Source organism: Zalophus californianus, chromosome 6, assembly GCF_009762305.2.
Source record: "Zalophus californianus isolate mZalCal1 chromosome 6, mZalCal1.pri.v2, whole genome shotgun sequence".
Classification (NCBI taxonomy): Eukaryota; Metazoa; Chordata; class Mammalia; order Carnivora; family Otariidae; genus Zalophus; species Zalophus californianus.
Window position 1 is genome coordinate 9,898,852 of NC_045600.1, and position 20,885 is coordinate 9,919,736.

The following is a 20,885-nucleotide window of genomic DNA, read 5'->3' on the forward strand; positions in this document are numbered from 1 at the left end:
CTGGAATGGCCAAATAAGCATTTCTGGTAACATGAATTTATTAGATCTAGTGGAATAATCCAGTTACAGGAACAGCCCCTAACTTGCTTCTTAAAACAAAACAAAACAAAACAAAACAAAAAACCAACTCTCCCTTTTCATTTTCATCTTTTGTTTATGAAATATTCATTGAGGAACATGTGAAAACCCAGAAAATACACAGAAGGACCTTGGGAAATGGTCCCCCAAATATCATCCCCCAGCTAACTTTTTGTTGTGATTTCTTTTACAAGTCACCTTCTTTGACGTGTGTGTATGTGATGCGAATCTTCATACACACACTCAGATATATTTTAAAAAATGCAACACTCTTTATTTGCCTGTAGGTTGATTTGCTTTTTGAGGCACCTCTCCCCCATTCCCGGATTTGGGGTGGCAGTCTTAGGACCCCGAGCATAGGGGAGCACAGGTGTCAGGGGCCTCTGGTCTCTGGCACCATCCGTCCTGGGAGGCCTCCTCTTCAACCCAGGGCCCTTCACTCTTGATTCACACTAAGAGCCATGGTGACCTTGAGGTCTCCTCAGATCTCTCTTGAATCCCAGGCCTTTCTTGGGCTCCTGAGAAAACCTTCCCCTTGATCCCTCATGGTCACGACCCCCCATCCATGACCACCTCTGACAGACTGTAGGGTGCCACAGAGCACAGTTTGGAAACCACCAGATTACCGGTAAGGGTGTGGCTGGGGCATGCTGTGAACCTCACCAGCTCTGTGGCCTCAAGCAACTGGAAATCCCACGGGCTTAACCTCCTCGTCTCTACAAGTGCAGATAGCGACATTTTCCCGACAGGGCAATATAAAGGATAAGTGACATAACACAGAACATAAGCTTCTGGAGGACAGGACTGTTTGTGCAGGGCTGTGTCCTAGGGTACTTACCAAGTATGTGCTGGCCTGGAACCACTGAGGTGACTAAGGAGAGTTCTGGTCCCATCTTCCCTAAAATGGTGACTTAATGCCCTTTTAGGTTCCATTTTCAGAATTGAATACCTATCTTAAAATTACACAGAATCCCAGGGGCACCTGGGTGGCTCAGTTGGTTAAGCATCTGCCTTTGGCTCAGGTCATGATCGGTGTCCTGGGATCGAGCCCCGTATCGGGCTCCCTGTTCAGCAGGGGAGCCTGCTTCTCCCTCTCCCTCTGTCCTCCCCCTGCTTGTTCTTTCTCTCTCTCTCTGTGTGTCAAATAAGTAAATAAAATCTTAAAAGAATTACACAGAATCCCAAGGAAATAGTGGCTAAAACAAGGCTATAATTTACTTTTCACTCACATAAGTTCAGGTGTGGGGGTGGGTTGATGTGGTCGCTACACTTGTTCGGGGGCCCAGGCTCCTTCTATCTTGTTGCTCTGCCATTCCTAGGGTCTGTTTGCTGGGCCTTCCTCCTCTGTCTCCACCCCCTTCTCTTGCTCCTCCTTTTACTCCATCCCACCAATTGCAGGGGCACCCTTCCCCACTGGAATCTTCTCTCTCTCTCTTTCTCTCTCTCTCTCCTTCTCTTTCTTGCTCCCATGGCCTCCCAGCCCTGAAAAACCCTCTACTTGTCCCCGAGACCTGAGATCATCATTCATTCATTCAGGACCACTGGGTGACCCTCTGGGTGGGGCCGGAAGGATGCTGCCTCATCCACAGGCAGAACATCAACTAGATCATCCGTGTCCACCATTCCCGGACTGACTGCCTCTTTGTATAGCTCCGGTACCTACTTCTGTTGAGAAAGATCTCTGTCCCTTTTCCATCTGAAGCATTGTCACCAAGACTTGGTCTGTGCCGGCCTCCAGAAAGGTGAGTTTACAACTTGGCTGAGGACACTTAGCTGTTCAATGGCGGAGCTGGTGGAGCTTGGGCAAAACCAATCCAATGCCAAATCCAGGCTCTCTGTCTACCTTCAGTCTCAAAAAACAGAAAAAAAGGAAAAGCATTTCCATCCTTGAACCTATGACAGAAAAATGCCAATCATGGGAGTATAATTCTTTTTTTTAAAAAGATTTTATTTATTTTAGAGAGAGAGAAAGAGAGCGGGAGGGGCAGAGGGAGAGGGAGAGAAAGAATCTGAAGCAGACTCCACACTGAGCATGGGGCCCAATGCGGAACTTGATCCCACGACCTCGAGATTGTGACCTGAGCCAAAACCAAGAGTCAGTCACTTAACTGACTGAGCCACCCAGGCACCCCTTGGGAGTATAATTCTTATACAGGTGTTGGGGTCACTATTTTTATAAGGTGTCGCTTGTCTGTGGATCTGAGTAGGGAAGGCTGCCTCCTTTATATGGAGTGGGGTTCCAGCTGAATAGGAGCTCTGTCCCTGTCTGTCACCACGTCCTTCCTAGGACTGCAGATGGGCATGTTTCTCAGACTTGAGATGGACCCAGGCGAGCAGCCCAAAGGGAGCTGGGAGGTTCAACCTGGCTTTGGCGGGATCAGGGCGAAGGTCTCCAGGAGCCTCCGGCTAAGACTCAGGGAACCTGGCAGTACAAGAGAGGGACAAGCAGAGGCCAGAAGTGGTACTGGCCTCTGGGGTCTGTAGGGGTGTGGCTGTTGCACCTGCCTAGAAGGGGAAGATATAAAAATTAGATCTCATGTGCTCAGCCCCAGACATGGGGCTGGCAGGTGCTCTGTCTGTGGGATGGTCACTCTTACTGTCCCCAGCCACATATGGCATCCATCGGGACTGGATTGACTTTGCGATCTGTTTACCGTTTTCCATAGTTATTGCCCTCCCATTGTTACCTCTGATTCCCGAGGGCCAACTTGGCACAGGTAGGCTATAGAAAGTCTTAGGAAAAGAGCCGTGTCCCCACTTGGGCTGCTATTGCATATGGAAAAGGGTGCACTTCTGGGGCCAGACGGGGGCGGGGTGGATGGCAGGAATCCCAGTAAGAGGGTGTCCCACCTCCACAGAACAGGTGAGGCTGGGAGGGACAAACACCAGCTCCTTCCAGAGAGCTTCTTCCTGGAGGCTGGGGAGGCGGCGGTCATGGGAAGGGCCCCGTTCAGCCAGGCTCCTCCCACGTCTCGGCTCTGTGCCACCTCCCCGCTGGGTGACTTTAGGCTAGTCCCTTCACCTCTCTGAACCTCTTTTGTCAATCATCGCTCCTTAAAGAATTCTTAGGAGGAAGAAACGAGACCCTGACACCTAGCTGCCCAAGCCCCAGCGCGGGTTGTGTGTGCCTTCTCTCCTCCAGGCCGGGGAGTGGACTCTGCTCTCGGCTGGAAAAGTACCCAGAGCCGCCCGCTGCTGTCTGACACCCAGTCCTCTCTCTGGCCGTGTTTACACTGACCCGGTTTCGTGTGGCTGCAGACCTACGGTGCCTTTGCCAAGTCCCCTTGGCGCCGCTCCGGCTGTGCCCCCGCAGATTCCCAGGCGCCCGCTGGAGGATTTGGCCGAGCAGGGAGACTTCCTGCCTCTGCTTTGCATGCTGCTCGGTCATCTGTCCCTTGAAGGGGGGAGCGGCTTGCCATCATCCACTCCCATTTCCCGTTCTAGGCGGCATCTGAGAATTCCTGGCGAACAGGGACTTTGGGGTCAGAGCAGCACGGGCCCCGACTTACTACCTACACCCCGATGTACCCCGAGTTCCTAAGCCCTAGATTCTTCCCCTGTGTCCAGTGGGGCAGGGACACCCTCCTCACTCACCCATCCGCTCCTCGTTCAGTCTGTGCAGCCACTTTTTACTAAGACAACAGCCCCCTGCCTGTGACTTCACTATAAGCTCAGGAGGCACCCTGAGCCAGAAACCTCCCGCCACCCCCCGCTCAGCCTCCCCCGGATTCCTGACCGTTCGAAACGGGGAGGGAGTAAATGTTTGCTGTTCCGAGCTGTGGACTTTTGGAGTGATTTATTATACAGCAATAGATGAACCCCGAGCCGTATCCCCTGCCCGCCGAGCTCTTAGGATCAGGGGAAGAGAACAAACAGACAGGGAAATTGGAACATTATATAAGAAAGCAGGTCAACTTCATACTAAAGCCTGTGGCCCGTGGTGGGTGCCTCAGTTAGTGGCTGTTCTTTCTGCCTCCCCTGTTTTCAAGCAAACGGACCCATCCTTCCTTTGCCCACAGAGGCCCGGTCATGACCATGAGGTAACACACCGGCTCTGTCCTCTACTTTCTGCTAAGAACTCGTCGATACTCACATACGATACCCTGGGTAGGTGCAAGTGTTCTATTTTTACAGCTGAGGGAAACGGAGGCACAGAGAGATGGGGCAGATTCCCGGTGGTGGGGAGCCCACGCTCCTGCCCTCTCTGAGAGACACGGTGCCCGTCCTGGCCCTGCTGTGGTGGCGCATTGACCTCAGACCCGGTGGCCCGGCTGAAGGCAGCGGTGTCCTGACCCCAGCCTCCAGGCTTTGCCCATGCTCTGTGCCAGCCTGTGGATGGGTCCCCGTGTTTGGTCTGGAAAACACGGCTGGCGGCCCGGCGGTGAGAGGTTTCTGATGGTAGCCTTGAGGGACGGGAAGGGGGCCGCACGCTGCAGAGCTCTTGGTAAACACGGGTGTGGTTGAGGGGGGGCCCCCGTGTGCCCCCACTTCCTCCCATGCCCCCTCCAGTAGTCTCGGCTGGCCTCAGACCCTCTCCCTGGCCGCGGGCACTTTCCACTCCTCCAGCAGGGGGGTGTCCCATCAATCACCTCCCATGTCTTACCTGGGGTGATGTGACCCCCAAGCTGTGTGCACTCCTCCCGGTCGGCCCCCTCCAGCCCGTTTGCTACAGAATCACTTTAAGGATGTGGGTCACTCAGCACCCTGTCCCGCTTGGAGCCCTGCCGGCCTCCCCTCCCCACATGGTCTAGACCCCCCACCCCTCCCCTGCAGCTGGGACACCAGACCGCAGGGGCCGAAAGTACACTCCCCAGAGCAGAGCTGTCCCTGCAGAACCCACAGCCCCCAGCTTGGACCAGGAGAAGGGAGAGGTTTCAATTTCTTTTACAAACAAGGAAACCTCCCAGAACATTCTGTCTCAGGCTTCGGTTTGATGCAATCACGGGTGAGTCAACACCTTTGTTATACTTTGGGCCACACATCATGTGGCAGGAGGCCTCCCGTGGTCCTTTCTGGTGGAACCGACCCTCCTCTGACTAGCCCAGATGGGCCTCCCTCCTCTCCCCCTGCAGTCCCCGTGACTGTGGCTTCCCCCATCTCTGCAGTGAGACTGTTGGCTTCTGGCCAACAGGGGTGCACTTCTCGCTCATCCTTGTTCCCTACCGATGGAGCTGCCAGAATTAGCGAGCAAAAATGCCTCCCAATGCCTGGGCTATACTTCTACTAAAAAGTGATTTATTACGTGGAGTTCTTATTTAGCTGGGCGTCCTGTATGTTATCAGCAACCACACCTGCAGGTGTGTGGTGGGGGTCCCACCCCAGGAATAGAGAAGTCTCGGGCAGTGACCTGAGGACTTGCAGAGGAATAGAATCCTCTGGAGCCAGCTGGCCATGCCCTCATTCATTCATCCGAGAGTCCACTGTGCGCCAAGCCCCGTGCCAGGCCCTGGGGTATAGAGACGACTCAGGGCCCTCACAGACTTTATGGTCTTGGAGAGACACAGGCACGTAGAAAGATGCCAACTACAGTGTGGAAAGTGCTAGAGGGAGGCAGAGGGGAGCTGGGATCCCAAGGTTGGGCTGGGGGAGTCGGAACAGCTCCCCGGGCAGGGACCTCTGAGCAGAATCCTGAGGAAGGGCTTTCTGAGCTCTCAGAGTGGGCATGAGCTCCAAGGTACACCCGGGTTTTGTGTATTTGTTACCTGGCCGTTGCTCTGCAAGAATTAGCCGGAAAAACACCTGAAAGCAAAGAGGATCCGGGCCCGTGAGCCCCTGGAGGATGAGGGTCTTCAGGCCCTGAGTGTGGGTGGGTGGCAGCTGCAGGGAGGAGGGGGCCCAGTAGGGTAGCCCCGCGCGGTGACGCACCCCGAGCACTGGAGACACAAACTCTGTGTGTACGTCTGAATCTGAAGGGGGCTTGTTCAAGACCCAGCCTCAACCGTTTTCATTCCTTGGGTGGGGCCGGGAATATGAATTTTTAACAAGCTCCCCAAGTCAGGTTTGAGAAATGCTGCTGTAAGGTCAAAGCTTCTTCCCTTTGCCTGATTTGCTCCCAGCCTTCAAGCAACCTGGTGACGGGGCATCATTACAACCATTCCCACGGCGCAAGGGACGAACGGACACATTGTGGGTCAGCTCATGAGCGCCTCGCTCAGCACACCGGGGAGCAGACGCTCAGGCCCACGCATCCCAGCCCACCTCTCATCTCTTGCCTCCCCTCCCCCTACCCCCAGGCCTACGGTGAATGCTCAGCTCTTAGTACAATCGAGGAGGCTGTAGCTGGATTAGCCCCGGAGCAGGCTCTTTCAGTTCCGTGAGCAGGACACACTCTCCCCCATCTGAGTCTTGCTCATAATCGTTGCCCAGTTCAGTCCTGCTTGTCGCTCAGATCTCGTCTTCAATGCCACCACCTCAGAGCTCCCTCTGGACCCCTGGCTGCAGAAGGTCTCCCCAACTGTCTCTCTTGGCACCCCGTGGTCTTCCTTCACCGGCCTTCAGCTTCTGCCTTCACAGCCCAGTCGCATTCCTATTCCCCTCCTCTGCATTCCTTCTATGCTCCCTTAACATTTTCCTAAAGAAAACAGCTTTTTATTTCGCAACAACTCGAGGTACGCGGAAAAGTAGTGAAAACAGTGCAGGGAGTTCCCGTGACATAAACATCTTAGGTCACCACGGCATATTTATCGAAACGAGGAAGTGAACATCCGTACGGCGCAGGCTTCTTTGTATTTTAGCAGGTTTTCCCCTACTGTCCTTCCGGTCTTCCTGGGTCCCGTCCAGGAAACCGCATTACATTTAATTTCCACACCTCGTCAGTCTCCCCTGGGGTGGCACAGCTCCCCAGGTGTCTGGGGAGACCACAAATGGGCGCCTTATGAGAAGCAGCAATGTATTTCTCACCATTCCTGAGGCTGGAAGTCCGAGAGCGGGGCCAGCGTGGCGGGAGGAGGGCCCTCTTCCTGGTCACGGGCTTCTGGTCCGTGCCCTGCCACGGGAAGGAGTGCGGGAGCTGTCTGCCGTGTGTTTTCCAAGGGCGCGAATCCCATTGATGGGGGCTCTAGCCTCATGACTAATCACCTCCCAAGGGCCCCGCCTGCCACACCATCACGGGGCGGGGGGGTGGTGGGGGGTGGGGTGCTGTTAGGGTTTCCACCACTTAGTCGAGGTGTTGGGCACCAGTGTCCTTCCCTCCTCGGGCTCTGTTTCTAGAAGCAAGGTGCCCAGTCAAGCTCACTCACCACAACACTTGTCATCAACAGACGTACATCATACTCTACTTTTTTCTTTTATTCTTTGTTATTTTTTTATTCCATTGTCTCTCCAAGGCAAGAATGTAGCTTCACCAGGGCAGGGATTTGGGGGTTTCCTTCATTTACCTCCAGCACCCGGGATGGTTCTAGCCACACAGTGGGGGTTCAATAAACATCTGCGGATGAACGAATCACCCTCGCCACAGTTTGTACTCCCATGTTTATCTGTTTGGTTAGCTGGTTGTGGCCAGAGTCCATGTCTGCTGGGCTTGCCCTTGTACTCTTGTATGACTTCCAGGCCCGAGGCCCCGTAGGCGGCCCCTGAACAATGGCGTGAAAGAGCTTAAAAAAGCAAGAGTGGGCTGAGCATAGTTTCTCATTGGGGTGTGAAGTGTTTCCTCTTGGAGTCCAAGGTCATTTTTCTGGCCCAGGTCTCTGCAGAAGAGGCGGGGGCAGGAGTCCTGGGCTCTAGCATTGTCCTCCGCCTTCTGGAGGCAGAGGGTTCACAAGGGGAGGTCCTGAGAGTCCATGTGGTCAGAGAGGGAAATGAAAGTGAGTTCCCAAGAACAAGGCAGGGGTTGGCAATAGCAGCGGGAATTCGAAGGGAGGTGACTCTTATGGGCTAAATTGTGGTCCCCCCCATTCATCTGTTGAAGCCCTAACCCCCGGCACCTCAGGATGAGGCTGTATTTGGAGACAAAGCCTTTAAAGAGGTGATTCAGTTAAAATGAGGTTGGTAAGGTGGGCTCTGGTCCAGTTGGACCGGTGGAGGCTGGGAGACAGAAGAGGAGGTTAGCATCCCGAGAGAGGACCATATGGTGGCGCAAAGAGAGGAAGCCATTGGGAGTCCAGCCAAGAAGAGGGGCCTCAGGGGGACCCGACTGTCTTGACACCTGGGTCTCAGACTCCAGCCTCCAGGACTGTGAGATCACACAGTTTCTGTTGTTAAGCTGCCCTGTTACTGGATAGGATGGACAAGATGAAAGGACCGGTGGGGAGCTGGAGGAGCAGGTGCGCGGGGGTGCGAGCGCGCGCCCCCTACAGGGCTGAATGGAGGTGAACGCTCTTGGGCCAATGGGAGAGTGAGGGACACAAGGGGTCCAGGGGGTGCTCAGGGTGTGACGCAGATGACCAAACCACCCTAAAATTGGGAAGAAAGAGAACGAACCCCAGCCTCACGTTCGTGGAAAGCTACTACAGACGGTTGTAGTAACGTGGGAACCTCATCCCCTTTGCTCTCCTTCAAGTGCCCTATACTGGCCCAGAATGAAGTCTCCATGGTTCCCACACACGACAGTTCGCTCGACACCATTCTCCAGCCCTTCCCTCCGCTGGAGTCCCTTCCCTGTTCCCAAACCTGCTGTCTATTGAAGGCTTACTTACTCCTTAGACCAGCTGGGTACCACCTCTTTCCTGATCTCTCTCTCCCAGGTGCTGTATCATTTCATTCATCCCAGGATTGTGTGACAATTGAATTACACGGCCTGCAATGACACCCAGCAAGGAGCTTCAGTGTGTGACATGAGGCACCCCGGAGCCCATCCTGACCTTACACACGGTAGATGTTCTGTGGCCACGTGCCCAGTGACCTTCAGACAATGCTGGACCTTGGCCTGACACACATCACACGGACAGGGCCTCCCCCTGACCTTGGACTGGCTGAGCCAACAGTGAGAGAAATATCTGCCAAGGCAGAAGAGACATTTCGCAAGCGAGAGGCACACAGGAGCTGATGTGGCCCCGCGAGGAGGCCCCATTCTGAAACGCTGTCCTGAGCTGAAAGCACAGACGCAGACGAGCTGTCGCCATCCAGTCGCGGCCATCTGCCCAGCCACATGCCAGCACGGGTGCCATCCGGGTCTCGGGGCCTGAGCCTCTCACTGGCCTCAGCTTCTGGGCAAGCACTCACGTCCCCTCTGTGAAATGGGTACACTGACATACTGGGTTGAGAGATTCAGGAGATGACAGATGCAAGGTGTCCCCAAGGGCTGGCCCAAAGTAGGTGTTCAGTACTTTGGGGTGTGACCAAAGCTTGGGGTTCTGACCTTGCTTGATCTAGGGGGCACCCTTTTGCAACACAGTGCGGAGTCTGGGATCAGAGTGATAGGGGCAGCCTTACTGGGGAGCAAGCTAGGGTCATCATGCAGGGCGGGGGCAAGCACTCAGATTTAAGGGGGCAGCTAATTAGGGGACAATTTGAGTGAAGGACTCATTCGCTCATTCGTTGATTCTTCAAAGTGTCCGACCCCATTCATTTGATAGATGAGGAACCGTCTGTAGTAGCTTTCATAAAAGAGGAGAGAGATTCAGCTTACCGGCATCACAGGGGAGTGGATGGCTGAGAGGCACCTGACCCGGCCTTCTGGTTCTTAGTCATGTCTTCCCTGCAGCAGAGCACAGGGCTGAAAATGTGGGTCTGGGGGCCACACGCCCAGGGTCAAATCCTGCCTCCACCCCTTAGAAGCTGTGTGGCTGGATAAGCAGCCCGCTCTCTGCAAGCCTAGCCTTCCCCATCTGTAAAATGGGGACAACAGTGGTACCTGCCTCCCAGCAGGTAAATGCAGCCATCCAGGTAAAGCGCCTAGCACGAAGCCTGGCACATGGTAAGCTATTAATGTTGCCATTCCCAGCGTTATTTCTGTAAGGACAATGACAGCCAGTGTTTGCAGAGTGCTTTATTGTTACTGTTGACACTAACAGTCACAGTTAGTCATCAATGTCTTCAAAAGATACTGTAGGATTTGCCACAGGTCTCTGTGCTCCTGCCTCCAGCCAATGCTGGGAGGTTGTAACTGAAGCCACAGGATGGTTCGATGCTGTGATGGGCCATTTCCACCCTGCTGTCCACTTGCTTTTCTTCAAGGACAAGTAGCACTGGAATGTGTTAAAATCTACTGTGACTGGCGGGGAACACCCCAGCTTCCTTATATAATGTCGAGGAGCCTTCCACCCTTCACCTGATCCTTCATTGTATGCGAGGGGGAAATGGAGGTCCAGAGAGGGACAGCATTACCCCAATGTCCCGCAGCTCATTAGCTGGGACAGACGCCCCATTCCAGACTCCCATTTCAGTGTTCTTTCCACACCATGATGAATTGATGGCTGGTGTTGCTGGCAAGAGGAGGACTCGGCTTGGAAATACATTTCTTGGTAGAAATGTCTACCAGAACAATCCTCCTACAGAGCTCTGTGGCACTGGACTGGGCATCAGGGGCCTGGATTCTGGGCTTCTGTCTACCACTAACATGCTGTGTGACCTTGGGCAAGTCAACCAACCTCTCTGGGCCTCAGTGTTAGACTCCACTGATGAAGGGTGAGGGCAAAACCAAATGCTCGCGAAGCTTCTTCAAGGTGTCCACATCGTGCGGTTGTGTGAGAAGAAACAATCATTAGTATATCAATACTGTGACTATTACTACTTGTAAAAGCCTCTTTAGTCCACGAAACCTGTGTAAATCACCAGCTCCCGGCAGAGAGATGCCACAGTGCACCTTCAACTTCCACTACAGAGGCCTGTGGCCTTTCAGGAGAAACACTGACCTCAGGGGTGGGTCACTTTGCCAAGGAAGAGGATGTTGGTGGAATTCTCCACAATAAGCATCATAAAAGGCCTGTTGAACATGACCCTTTGAGAGCTCATTGGGGCCGACTTGAACATGAAGATGGCCTCTGTGGCTGCAGCTGCTTTGGTCCCCGACTCATCCACCTCCACCACGGCCTTGTGCACCATCTGCAGAGGAGACATCAGGTGTCACCAAGCCACCAGGAGCTGGGAGATGCCATCCCAGGAGATGGCAGAGCTTTTGCCTGCGGCATCCCTGTCCAAGTCCCTGTGCAACTTCGCCACCAAGCAGGTAGCAAATGACACAGCCGTGCAGCTACCATGCACCAGGATCTGTGCCGGGAGGTGATGGTGCCTGTGCCTTCCATTGAATTCTCATGGCATCTCGCAGCAACCTTGTGACTCTCCAGTTTTATAGAGAGAAAGGAGGCTCAGAGAGGTCAAGTAATTGTTGGAGGTCACACAGCTAGTGAGTGAAGGAGCTAGCCCCTAATTCTTAGTTTTGATTGCTTAATGAGAGTTCCTCCTAAGACACAGTGCTGGATATGGTTTCCCACTGCACAAAGGATAAAATACAAAGTGGTATCTTTGCTTCTTGAGGGAAAAGAGGAGAGAGAGAGAATGTGGAATGGAATGGAACGCAATGCAATGGAATGCAATGGAATGGAATGGAATGGAATGGAATGCAATGGAATGGAATGGAGTGCAATGGAAAGAGTGGGATGGACTGGGGTAGAATAGAATAGAACAGGATAGAACAAAAATCCCTGAAAACAGGGGCTCAGGAGCTTCCGAGCTCACCTCAGACACCTGGACACTGGAGTGGTTGGTGATGCCCGTCAAGTCAGCATGGGACGTGAAGACATCACTGATGCCCAGTGTGGGGAGGACCTCCTCCAGCTGGTAAGAGCCCTCGATGGAGAACTTGGGAAGGTAGAGCTCAAGCTGCCTGGAAGGAGGACCAGAACTTTTCTTAGAGTCTTCCCAGAGCATCAGCTCACGGAGCCCATACCCCTGCTACCTCCCCTCGGCTTCGTAATGATCCCCCCACCCCTTGTCCAGAGCCCACCCCACTCTGGACTTGGACCTGGGCTGTCCCCAGTGATCCCTGACCACTCTGATGGCTCCCTCCAGCTAGGCCAGGCCCTGGGGGCTGGAACCTCTCTCGATGGCTCTGGGTTTAGAGGCCACTCCTGGGCTGGGTGAGACCCTCCCACCACCGCTGTGTCTCCCTGGAGGTATGAGGGGCCGGGCTGGCCCCGTGTCACCTGCAGAATACCTCTTTGTGAACATCTTGAGCCACTTCCTCACTGTTTCCTCATTCAGTCCGTTCTCCAGCTGTCCCATCCTACCCTCACTGGGGAGAATGAAGAAAGCAGTGGCATTCCCTCGGTAGGGGATGCCCACCACCTTGCAGGAGAGGTTTCGGTCCAGGAAGTAATAATAATGGTCTTCCCGTTTCATCATGGGCACCCGCACCACCATCTCTGAAGTCACATGGAAGTCCTGCTTTCGGGTGCTTTTGTGGTCAAAGCTTGTCTCCCACTTAGCTAAATATCAAAATGGAAAAGACATCAGAAATTCTGCGCTGCAAACGAACAGCGTCGAGACAGTAAACCCATCAAACAGAGCTCATTCTCCCTGGCACAGTCTCCTCGGTGGCAGGGACCATGGAACCCCTGGAATAGAAAGGTGAGCCTTTTTATAACTTCGGGGATGTGCCTGAACTTTCTGTGGGCCTTTTCCTTTGACATGGGCAAAGCGAGGAGGATGCTTTTCATGTCTTTGGAGACCCTCAACTGCCAATGGTATTTGTTTGATTCTCAGGTGTTACTCAAGGTCAAATATGCTCGGGAAGAGGGTCAACGGTACCGATGGCTGACAAATCGACACTACACCTGGGGGAGTTATTCTGTTTTTCACTCTTTTCCCATTTTTGGATTTTGATCTAAGTTTGCGAGAGAGGTTTGTAAGGTTCCTGGACATAGAGGATTCTTCTTACTGAAAAGCCCTGAGTTATGTTTCCTGCTCCGTCTGATTCCTGCTGCATTTCTACATCAATGAGATACGAGTAGTTCTTTCCATCTTCTTGGTAGTCATCAGATTCGGAACCCACCCCAGTGCCTCTCGTGGCTTATGTCTGTGCCACCCAGTTGTCCCCTGCAGCCTGGTGTCCTAGAAAGAGCCCTGCCCTGGGGCATAATAAATCTTGGATTCCAAGCTGGATTGCTCGCCATCTGCGCTCCTAGGAAGGGGGGAGGCGGTTAACAAGCTAACTATTTTCCTCTTTCCTCCCTCCCTCCCCTCCCCTCCTTTATTCACCCCTGTCTTCCCATCTTCAGCCGGGCCCCATACAGGCACCGAGGGGCTCAGCATCTAGAAGGAGAAGCGCTCGTGAGAGCCGAGATGAGTAGGGGTATCCACCAGAAACGTCAGGGAGCTGAGCATGGAGAGATCTGCTGTTGTGGGAGAGGGGGAGAACTCTCCTAAGGAAACAGCCCCTAGGAGTGCACGGGGGCAAGGAGGTGGGGGCAAGGGAAGGCCCTCTAAGGTCCCTCTAAGACCTGCAATCCTGCCCCGAGTGGTGGTACGGTGGCCATGACGATCTTGTGCTTTAGATCCAGTGTGTAAGCTATGACCCCAGGGCCCACGGACAGGACCCAGCTCTTCCCCGGTGGGGGGACACAGCAGTCCGGGGTCACTGACATCCCCTTACCCCATAGGAAGATGCCTCTGTCTTACCCTTGGCTGCTTGTTGGCCTCCATCTGTCAACAGGCACCAGAAGGGACTAAATCTACCCCCACCCCTTTATGTGTGTGGGAATTGGGTGCTCTTTTGACAAAAGCAGCAGAAAGGAGAAAGTTCAGGCTTGCGCGCAGGGGTCTTACCTTTAAAGAAAATGAAATTCACCATAACCATGACCTCCGTGCTATCCAGGTCCTTAGCCAAGTCCACAATCTTGCCTTCAGTTTGCTTTGCCACGTAATCATTGATCTGCTTCTGGGCCCCCGCGGGGTCCATGAAGTTTGTGGGGAAGGTGTCTGCCAGGTACAGCGTCTTCACGGCGTTCAGAAAGGTGTCCTGGAGGTGAAACGTTGGGCTAATGAACAGGGCGTTGCCAAGGCTCAGCTGGATGTCCTTCCTGGGCTGGGCAAAGTCCTGTAGCAGCTGGTGAAAGGTGTTGTGGAGCTCCTCCTCTGAGCCCTCCTGGGGGCCGAGGCCCAGGCCTTCTAGGATCTGCACCTTCGTGTGCGATCGTGCCCCCAGGGACAGCATGGCCAGTGTGGTGGAGATGCTCAGAGGGGAGAAGAAGATGTTCTGGTCGGGAGCAGCTGTCGCCAGGGCCCTGTAGAGGTCGAAGGCAAAGTCCCTGCTGGCGGGGGCCAGCGTGCTGAGCACGGGCGGCTCCTTGACTCTCTTCTTTGCCTCGCGGGAGCGGTGGCGGTAGAGGCTGGCGCCCGGTGGGCTGAGGAGTGTCAGGCACAGGAGGAGGCAGACCCGCATTGTGGCTGCTCCTCGTCCTGAAAGGCAAGTGGGCAGGGTCCTCAGGGAGGGTGCACAGCTGGTGCATCTCCTCAGCCAGGAGACTGGGGGGAAGTGGGTAAGGCCCATGTCCCAGAGATGTGACCACCCGACGTGCAGCATCTAAGGGAGAGGTTGAGCCTGTGCGGTTGGGAGAGAGGGTTTAAAGAGAGCCGTGGGGGCTCGAGGACAGAGACTTGGGGGACTTGGGCATCTAAGGGTCAGGAGAGTTAGGAGAAGGCAGAGCATGCAGACCCGAGGTGGGGGCTGGCCCCTGGGGCAAGAGTCCTCTCATCCACATCAGGGTACGTGCCACAGGGCCTGGGGCGTGGGCGTGCAGGGCTCTCCTCCTTCTGCCCGCTCAGCATCTCTGAGGTTCCCAGGGAATGAGAAGCCTGCTTCCCAAGTGGCCTCTGACTGTCACTTCAACCCCTGGGGGCAGCATTTGCAAGGCCTGGTGGTCCTTCTATGAACTCAGACCAACTACCCCCCACGGGCCCCTCAGACTGCTGGTCTATCCCTGTTCACTCAGCAAATATATATTGAGCATCTCCCACATGGCAGGCAGGGTGCCGGGCTCCAGAGATTCATTGGTGAACACGCGGATGCCAACTGGTTCTTTTCTCCTTGCCCCGGGGAGCCGGCGGGGCGCTGCGCTAGGACCCCAGGGCCATCCTGGCGCCTCATCAGAGTCACCTCCCCCCAACCCAGGGAGGAAATTCTGCCCTCTTAATGTGAGCACCCCAGCTTCCCTCCTATTCTATGATGGCTGAATTGTGGCCCTCAGACTCCTATGTTGAGGTCTTAACCCCCAGCACTTCAGAATGTGACCGTATTTGGAGATAGGGTCTTTTTAAAAGGTAATGAAGTCAAAATGAGGTCCTACAGGCGGGCCTTGATTCAGTCTGGCCGGTGTCCTTGTGAGAAGAGATTAGGACGCAGACATGCACAGAGGGAAGAGCATGTGAGGACCCAGGGAGGAGACCAGCATCTGCGAGTCCAGGAACCGGCCCTGCCGACACCTTGAGCCGAGACCAATCTTCTGTTCTGTGACGCTTTGTTAACGGCGGCCTGAGCCAAGACATCTCTTCTTCCTTCCGTCCCCCAGATGAGGGGGCCTCCTAGGTGGGCCCTGGGGGGGCCTTCAGCCCCTCCTCCCCTTCCTCCCTCCTGTCCACCTACCTAGACCCCTTCCCCTCCAACCAGAACCCTTCCTGTGCCCGGGCCTCCCAAAGTCCCCTGTGCTCACGGTCCACCTGTGAGCAGCCCAGACTCTGCAGCCCAGCCTCCTGGGTTCAAAGCTCAGCCCCGCTGCTTCCTACAGGAGTGTGGTTTGAGGCAAGCCAGTCACGCCCCGTGCCACTGTCCCCCACCTGTACAGCAGAGGTGACACCAGGACCTGCGCCAGCGCGTGGCTGGGGGCTTTAAGGAGTCAACATAGGGCAAGTGTTGTGGCAGGGCCCGGCGCAGACCTGGTGTGGTGGCAGGGTCAGTGGTGGCTCTGGCAGCTTCCAGCCAAAGCCCTGTCGAGATCCCCCAGCTCCCCAGCTGTGCCGTGGGGACGCGCTCTCACCGCACCCTTACTCTCGTGTGGGCCTGGCGGCCTGTCTGCTGAGGAAAGCCCTTGATGGTGAGAACTCCCTCCAGCTGGGTCTTCCACCGCGGACACCACGTCATCAGGTCCCGTGACCCCCACAAACCCCAACCCCAAAGGGCCCCAAACAGCTGCATTGGACATTGCATGCAAAGTGGCCCACCGCCGGTGGCAGGGTAGTTGGGGGGGCTCCAGTGACCTTGGGGGTCAGGCAGACCTGGGCTGCCGTCCTGTCTTTGAGCAAAATCAAGGGACCTGAGCAGCCCCCCGCCCATCCTCGGCTTCCACATTGCGCCTGAGCTCACAATGGAGGCCCATTTAGAATGTTCTGTCTGTAGCTCCGGCCACCCAGGACCCCAGACATCGGCTGCAGCCATCTCGGGCCCGCTGTTGGGCACTGCGCTGTCTCCTCGTATTGCCCTCCATCAGCCTCACACCCACCCTCAGAGGCAGGTTCCGCTTCTAGCGCCATCTACGGAGGGGTCGCCGAAAGCTCGGAGAGGCCGAGTCACTGGTTGGTGGGGCACGGCTTGGGCTCAGACCCAGTTCTGATGCGCAGAGCCCAGGCTCGGAACCACCACGCCATTTGGCTTCCCCGGATCCCTGGCCCTCCTTCCCTGAGACAGCCCCCAGCCTTTGTGTCCCCTGCCTCGGCAGCCAGCACTGTAGCTGTTAATCTGCAGATAATTAAGCCGCAGGGTCTGGGCACCCCCTTTCTATGTGCACCCTGAGAGTGCAGGTCTTTAAAGGACATGGGTGGGTGGCTTAATCTCTGTGTCCTTTAAATTAGTTAATTTTACGGCACAGTATGTTCCCTCCTGCAACGTGTTAGAGCATCAATGTAGCAGGATGCTGCTGAGCACACATTCAGCTCAACTCCCCCCCTTATCACAGATCAACACCGAGCTGATAAAAGAAATGCTTTCAAACAATAGTTGCCGACACCGAGGGAGTGTCCTGCTTGGATGAAGCCCAGGGGCAGTTGGCTCAGGCAGGAGGGAGCATTCTGGCCTCCTGTCTCTGCAGCCAACCTGGTGGCCTTGGGCCAGTCTCTGCCCCTCTGCAGGCCTCATTTTGTTCGTAAACAACTCAAGGTCTGTCACAGTGCTCCGGCCAGTAACCCTTCTCCCCACCACTGCCTCCCGCACCCCGCCAAACAGCAGAGGTCTGGTGGGCCAGAGCCGCTTTCCCAGCATGCCCTGAGTCTCCCTGGACAGCGGGGTCTCCTTAGAGGGGGCTCCAGCCTCATCCACTCTCCCCTGGGCTGCAGGTTTGGGACCTAAAACTCTCACTCCATTTGGGACCACTCTCTATCTCTTATTAAAGCCAGACACCCTACAAATATTACTACACTTAACCGTCAACGAAAGTAAGCATCATTGAGACTGTTTTACAGATGGATAAACTGAGGCTGAGCAAAATGGTACAGCTTGTCCCAGCCAGGGAGTGATGGAACTGGGATTAAAATCCAGATTCCTGTGACTGGTGTACACACGGCCCCTTGTCTTCCTGATCCTCCTCTCCTGTAGCTCCTGGGGAGTATCCCTGGGTCTTGCCCAAGCTGTTCACCTGTATGAGCTCCTTTATACTCCTCCACAGCAACACGGAGTTGGTATCATCATCATTTTACAGAGGAGGAAACAGAGGGTCAGAGAGATCACTTCTGAGAAAGTGAAGGCCTTAGGGGGCTCGGTCCAGGTTTCCCAGTTTCAAGCCCAGACTGTGCCATCACGCTCCTGGGCCTCTGGTGGAAATGCGCAGCTTTGACGGAGTTTTGTGCTAACTTGGAGCAGAGTTTTGTGCTAACGCCCAATCTGCTCCAGGCCCTGGGAGCCTGGCCCTTGGGACCCTGGCCTGGCTGACCCTATCCTGGGCCCCCTGCTGCTGGCCTTTCTGCAGATAGGCCCCCACGGGTCTGAGGGAGGAGAGCAGATCATTCAGGCTCAGCTGGCATCCCAGGACAAAGCGGTTTGAGCCGGCTGGTGTGGGCAGGGGGTGGGCAGGCGCTGAGGCAGTCCTCCTACTGATTCCCCACCCCCCCATCCATGGACTCAACATCTTCTTCATTTATTCCAAATGTTAGGCAACAAAGTCTTACTGGATCAACTTTGGACTCAGCTGGGGGAGGCGTGTGGCTGAGGTCTAACCACTGATTGCAAAAGGAGATGTGAGCCTTGGGGTGCAGGCAGAGAGGGAAAGACAAAATCCCAGCCTCCCCTGGATCCTAAAGACCCAGGAGAGCTTCCTGGCAGCCGTGACCTAGGGAAATTCCTGAATCTTCCTCCCCACCTCCAGACCATCAGCGAGGCTCGCGGTTTCTAGCTCCAGAGTATCTCTGACATCCACCTGCCCCTCCCCATTGCTCCTGCTCTGTCCTCATAGAGGGCCTTTCACCGGCCCACCCCTCTTCTCCTCCGGCCCCCAGAGCCATTCTGAAGGCATCTCCCTCAGTCACCCCCCCGGGGCACAGCGCCCCCTGCCCAAGAAGGCCATTGCCGCCTCCGTGGTATGTGGGGGCAGATCCAGCTTCTCCCTAGGCCTCAGGCTCCCGCTTGAATGTCACTTTGGGTGTCGGGGTCCCTCGCCTGTGCCCGGCCCCTCCCCCTGTGTCGTTATGCTTTGTAAGGGGCCCTTGATTGTTAGTCTCACTGCTCCACCGTGATGTGAGCGTGAACCCACATGGCTTTGCTGGTGTCTTCCTGGGTTCCAGCCTCTCTCCCCGACTGGAGCATGTGCTCCTAACAGAGAGGACCCACACCGACCCTGCTCTCCCTGCAAGATTTGCAGTCAGGGGCTGGTGCTCACATCCCTTTTTGGAATGAATGAATGAATGAATGAATGAAGTGCTCAGAGGTTTTAGACGCCATGCTGGACATGGAGTCAGGCTGGGCTCCCAGGGCTTGCCAATTCCTGCCCAGCTGCTTGGTTTACATTTCCCTTTTCCTTCTTAAAAAACATTTTATTGAGGTCCAACTGACATACAAAGAGCCGTACATCTTTACCGTGTACACCTGCGAAATCACCACCAACACCAACACATCCATCAGCTCCTGGCCCCCTCTGCCCGCCACCTTATTCTTCACGTGGTGGCTTCCTGATCCGTGACCCAGGATGTTGGCCAGGAGAGCAACTCCCCCTTTTATGGTCGTATTTCTTTGCCAAGGGGCCCCATCCTTAGAAAAACTGGAAAGTACACTCACTTTTATGTCGACATTTTGCTTATCTTTTAACAAATCGCCTGGGGGCGCCTGGGTGGCTCAGTCGGTTAAGCGTCTGCCTTCGGCTCAGGTCCTGATCCCGGGGTCCTGGGATCGAGCCCCGCATCGGGCTCCCTGCTCTACGGGAAGCCTGCTTCTCCCTCTCCCCCTGCTTGTGCTCTCTCTCGCTCTCAAATAAATAAGTAAAATCTTTAAAAAACAAAACAAACAAAAACCAAATCGCCATGCAGCATCTGGAGCTCGATTGGCCACTGCAACCCTTCTGGGTGGCAGCCTCCAGGCAGGGCAGCCCTCACTTGGGGAAAGAGAGATATTCCGTCCTTTCTCCTGATTTCTCAAGGTCCGAGATGCAGGCACCGGAACAATACAGAAAAGCTCTGGGTTACAGAGCACTGCCTGTGGACGCAGAGACGCTGCGTCCCCACGACCTTACTTCGAGGTTCTCCACCTCCGCACTGTTCTTTGCTGCGGGGGCTGTCCCGCGCCTTGTGGGGGGGTGGTTAGGGCATCCCTGGCCTCTTACTCACTAGATGCCTGCGCAGCCCTGTCTCTAGCTGCGCCAACTACAAATGTCTCCCGCTGTTGCCAGATGTGCCCCGGGGATAAAATCACTCCTGGGCGAGAGCTACCAAGTACTGAAGCTTCACAGATGCAGAAGGTGTAATGATTCACTTCTTACCTATAAGGACACTGAGGTGTAGCCAGATGGAGGGTCGTGCCCAAGTTCACATAGCCAGGGGGTGGTGGAGGGGGTTCTCTGCTGCCTCCAAGGCCCTGGCTCGTTCCCCAGCACTGTGGGGAGTTTTCCTGGTCGTTCTGGGACAACACCAAAGCTTTGAAGCCCCCCAAATCCCATAACCCCAGTGCCCCATCCTCACTGTCCTGCGAACGCCCTCGGCCCGTAGGCCCTCAGTGCCTGTACTTACTCTTTCCCATGGCCAAGCGTGCACGCAGTGGAGGTCACAGTCCCTCGCGCTCAGTGAAAAGCAGAGTGTTGGGACCGGAACCAGCATTTGCCACTGACCCTGGTTGGGCCCTGACTCTGCCCGCTCCCCCCCCCCTTGGCCCTGCCCTGTCCTGTCCCGGCAGGCTTCTAGCCAATGGGCGGGCTGCTGGCACAGCCACCTGGGCTCTGACCCGGGCCACCCGCTCACTGCCCCGCCGCCTGCCCCACCAGACCCCCATTTGCTTGCAGCGGCACAGGTTCCCCAGGGAGGCCACCCTCTGTGGCATTCCAGACCCGGAGAAAGGGACACCACCCTCTGGCCAGTCTTCCTTTCTCCAGGCTGATTCCACTGTCTCCTGCAGTCACTTGGCTGTACATCTGGGGGAGTGCGGTGTGAGCCCAAGATCTCTGCAGCCCCATGTACTTGCTGGATTCATAGAACAGTGAGAGTCTGGTGGAAATCAGAGGGACTGAGTGTCACCACGGCTGGATGAAGGGACCATTGTATCCAGTCCCCTGGCTGTGCAAATAACTGAGTTGAGGCTCAGAAAGATGAAGGGACTTTTCAGAGTCATGTATCAAATTAGGGACAACATGGGGCCAAGTGCCCAGGTCCCCAACTTCAAGGTCAGGGCTCTTTACTTAGAAAAGGGATGTATCTAGGATTTCGGGGGGCTCATCTCGACTGCTCTTTCCAACCTTGAAATGGGGGCT

General features: G+C 55.2%; 1 protein-coding gene across 4 annotated transcripts; it reads right to left on the bottom strand.

The window, feature by feature from the left end:
• Positions 1 to 9,988: 9,988 nt before the first annotated feature.
• Positions 9,989 to 20,273, bottom strand: SERPINA5 (serpin family A member 5). Of its 4 annotated transcripts, none has more exons than XM_027569126.2 (5): positions 20,152 to 20,273; positions 13,780 to 14,412; positions 12,170 to 12,440; positions 11,692 to 11,839; positions 9,989 to 11,058 (listed from the first exon to the last, which is right to left on the bottom strand). In XM_027569126.2, exons 1-5 carry the CDS (start codon positions 20,159 to 20,161, stop codon positions 10,870 to 10,872), a joined length of 1,251 nt encoding a protein of 416 aa, XP_027424927.1. In that variant the 5' UTR covers positions 20,162 to 20,273; the 3' UTR covers positions 9,989 to 10,869. The 4 variants fall into 4 exon arrangements, with proteins under 4 accessions (XP_027424927.1, XP_027424928.1, XP_027424929.1 ...); XM_027569127.2 differs by lacking the exon at positions 20,152 to 20,273 and adding an exon at positions 19,905 to 20,099; XM_027569128.2 differs by lacking the exon at positions 20,152 to 20,273 and adding an exon at positions 19,208 to 19,226.
• Positions 20,274 to 20,885: the final 612 nt, after the last annotated feature.

Excerpts from the sequence above, each read along its gene's own strand:
- SERPINA5 (XM_027569125.2), bottom strand. The coding sequence starts at position 16,479 with ATGGCGCTAGAAGCGGAACCTGCCTCTGAGG. Across the intron at positions 14,413-16,448 it reads AGCGGAACCTGCCTCTGAGG|GACGAGGAGCAGCCACAATG; the intron begins GTGGGTGTGAGG and ends CTTGCCTTTCAG. Across the intron at positions 11,059-11,691 it reads CCAGTGTCCAGGTGTCTGAG|ATGGTGCACAAGGCCGTGGT; the intron begins GTGAGCTCGGAA and ends TCTCCTCTGCAG.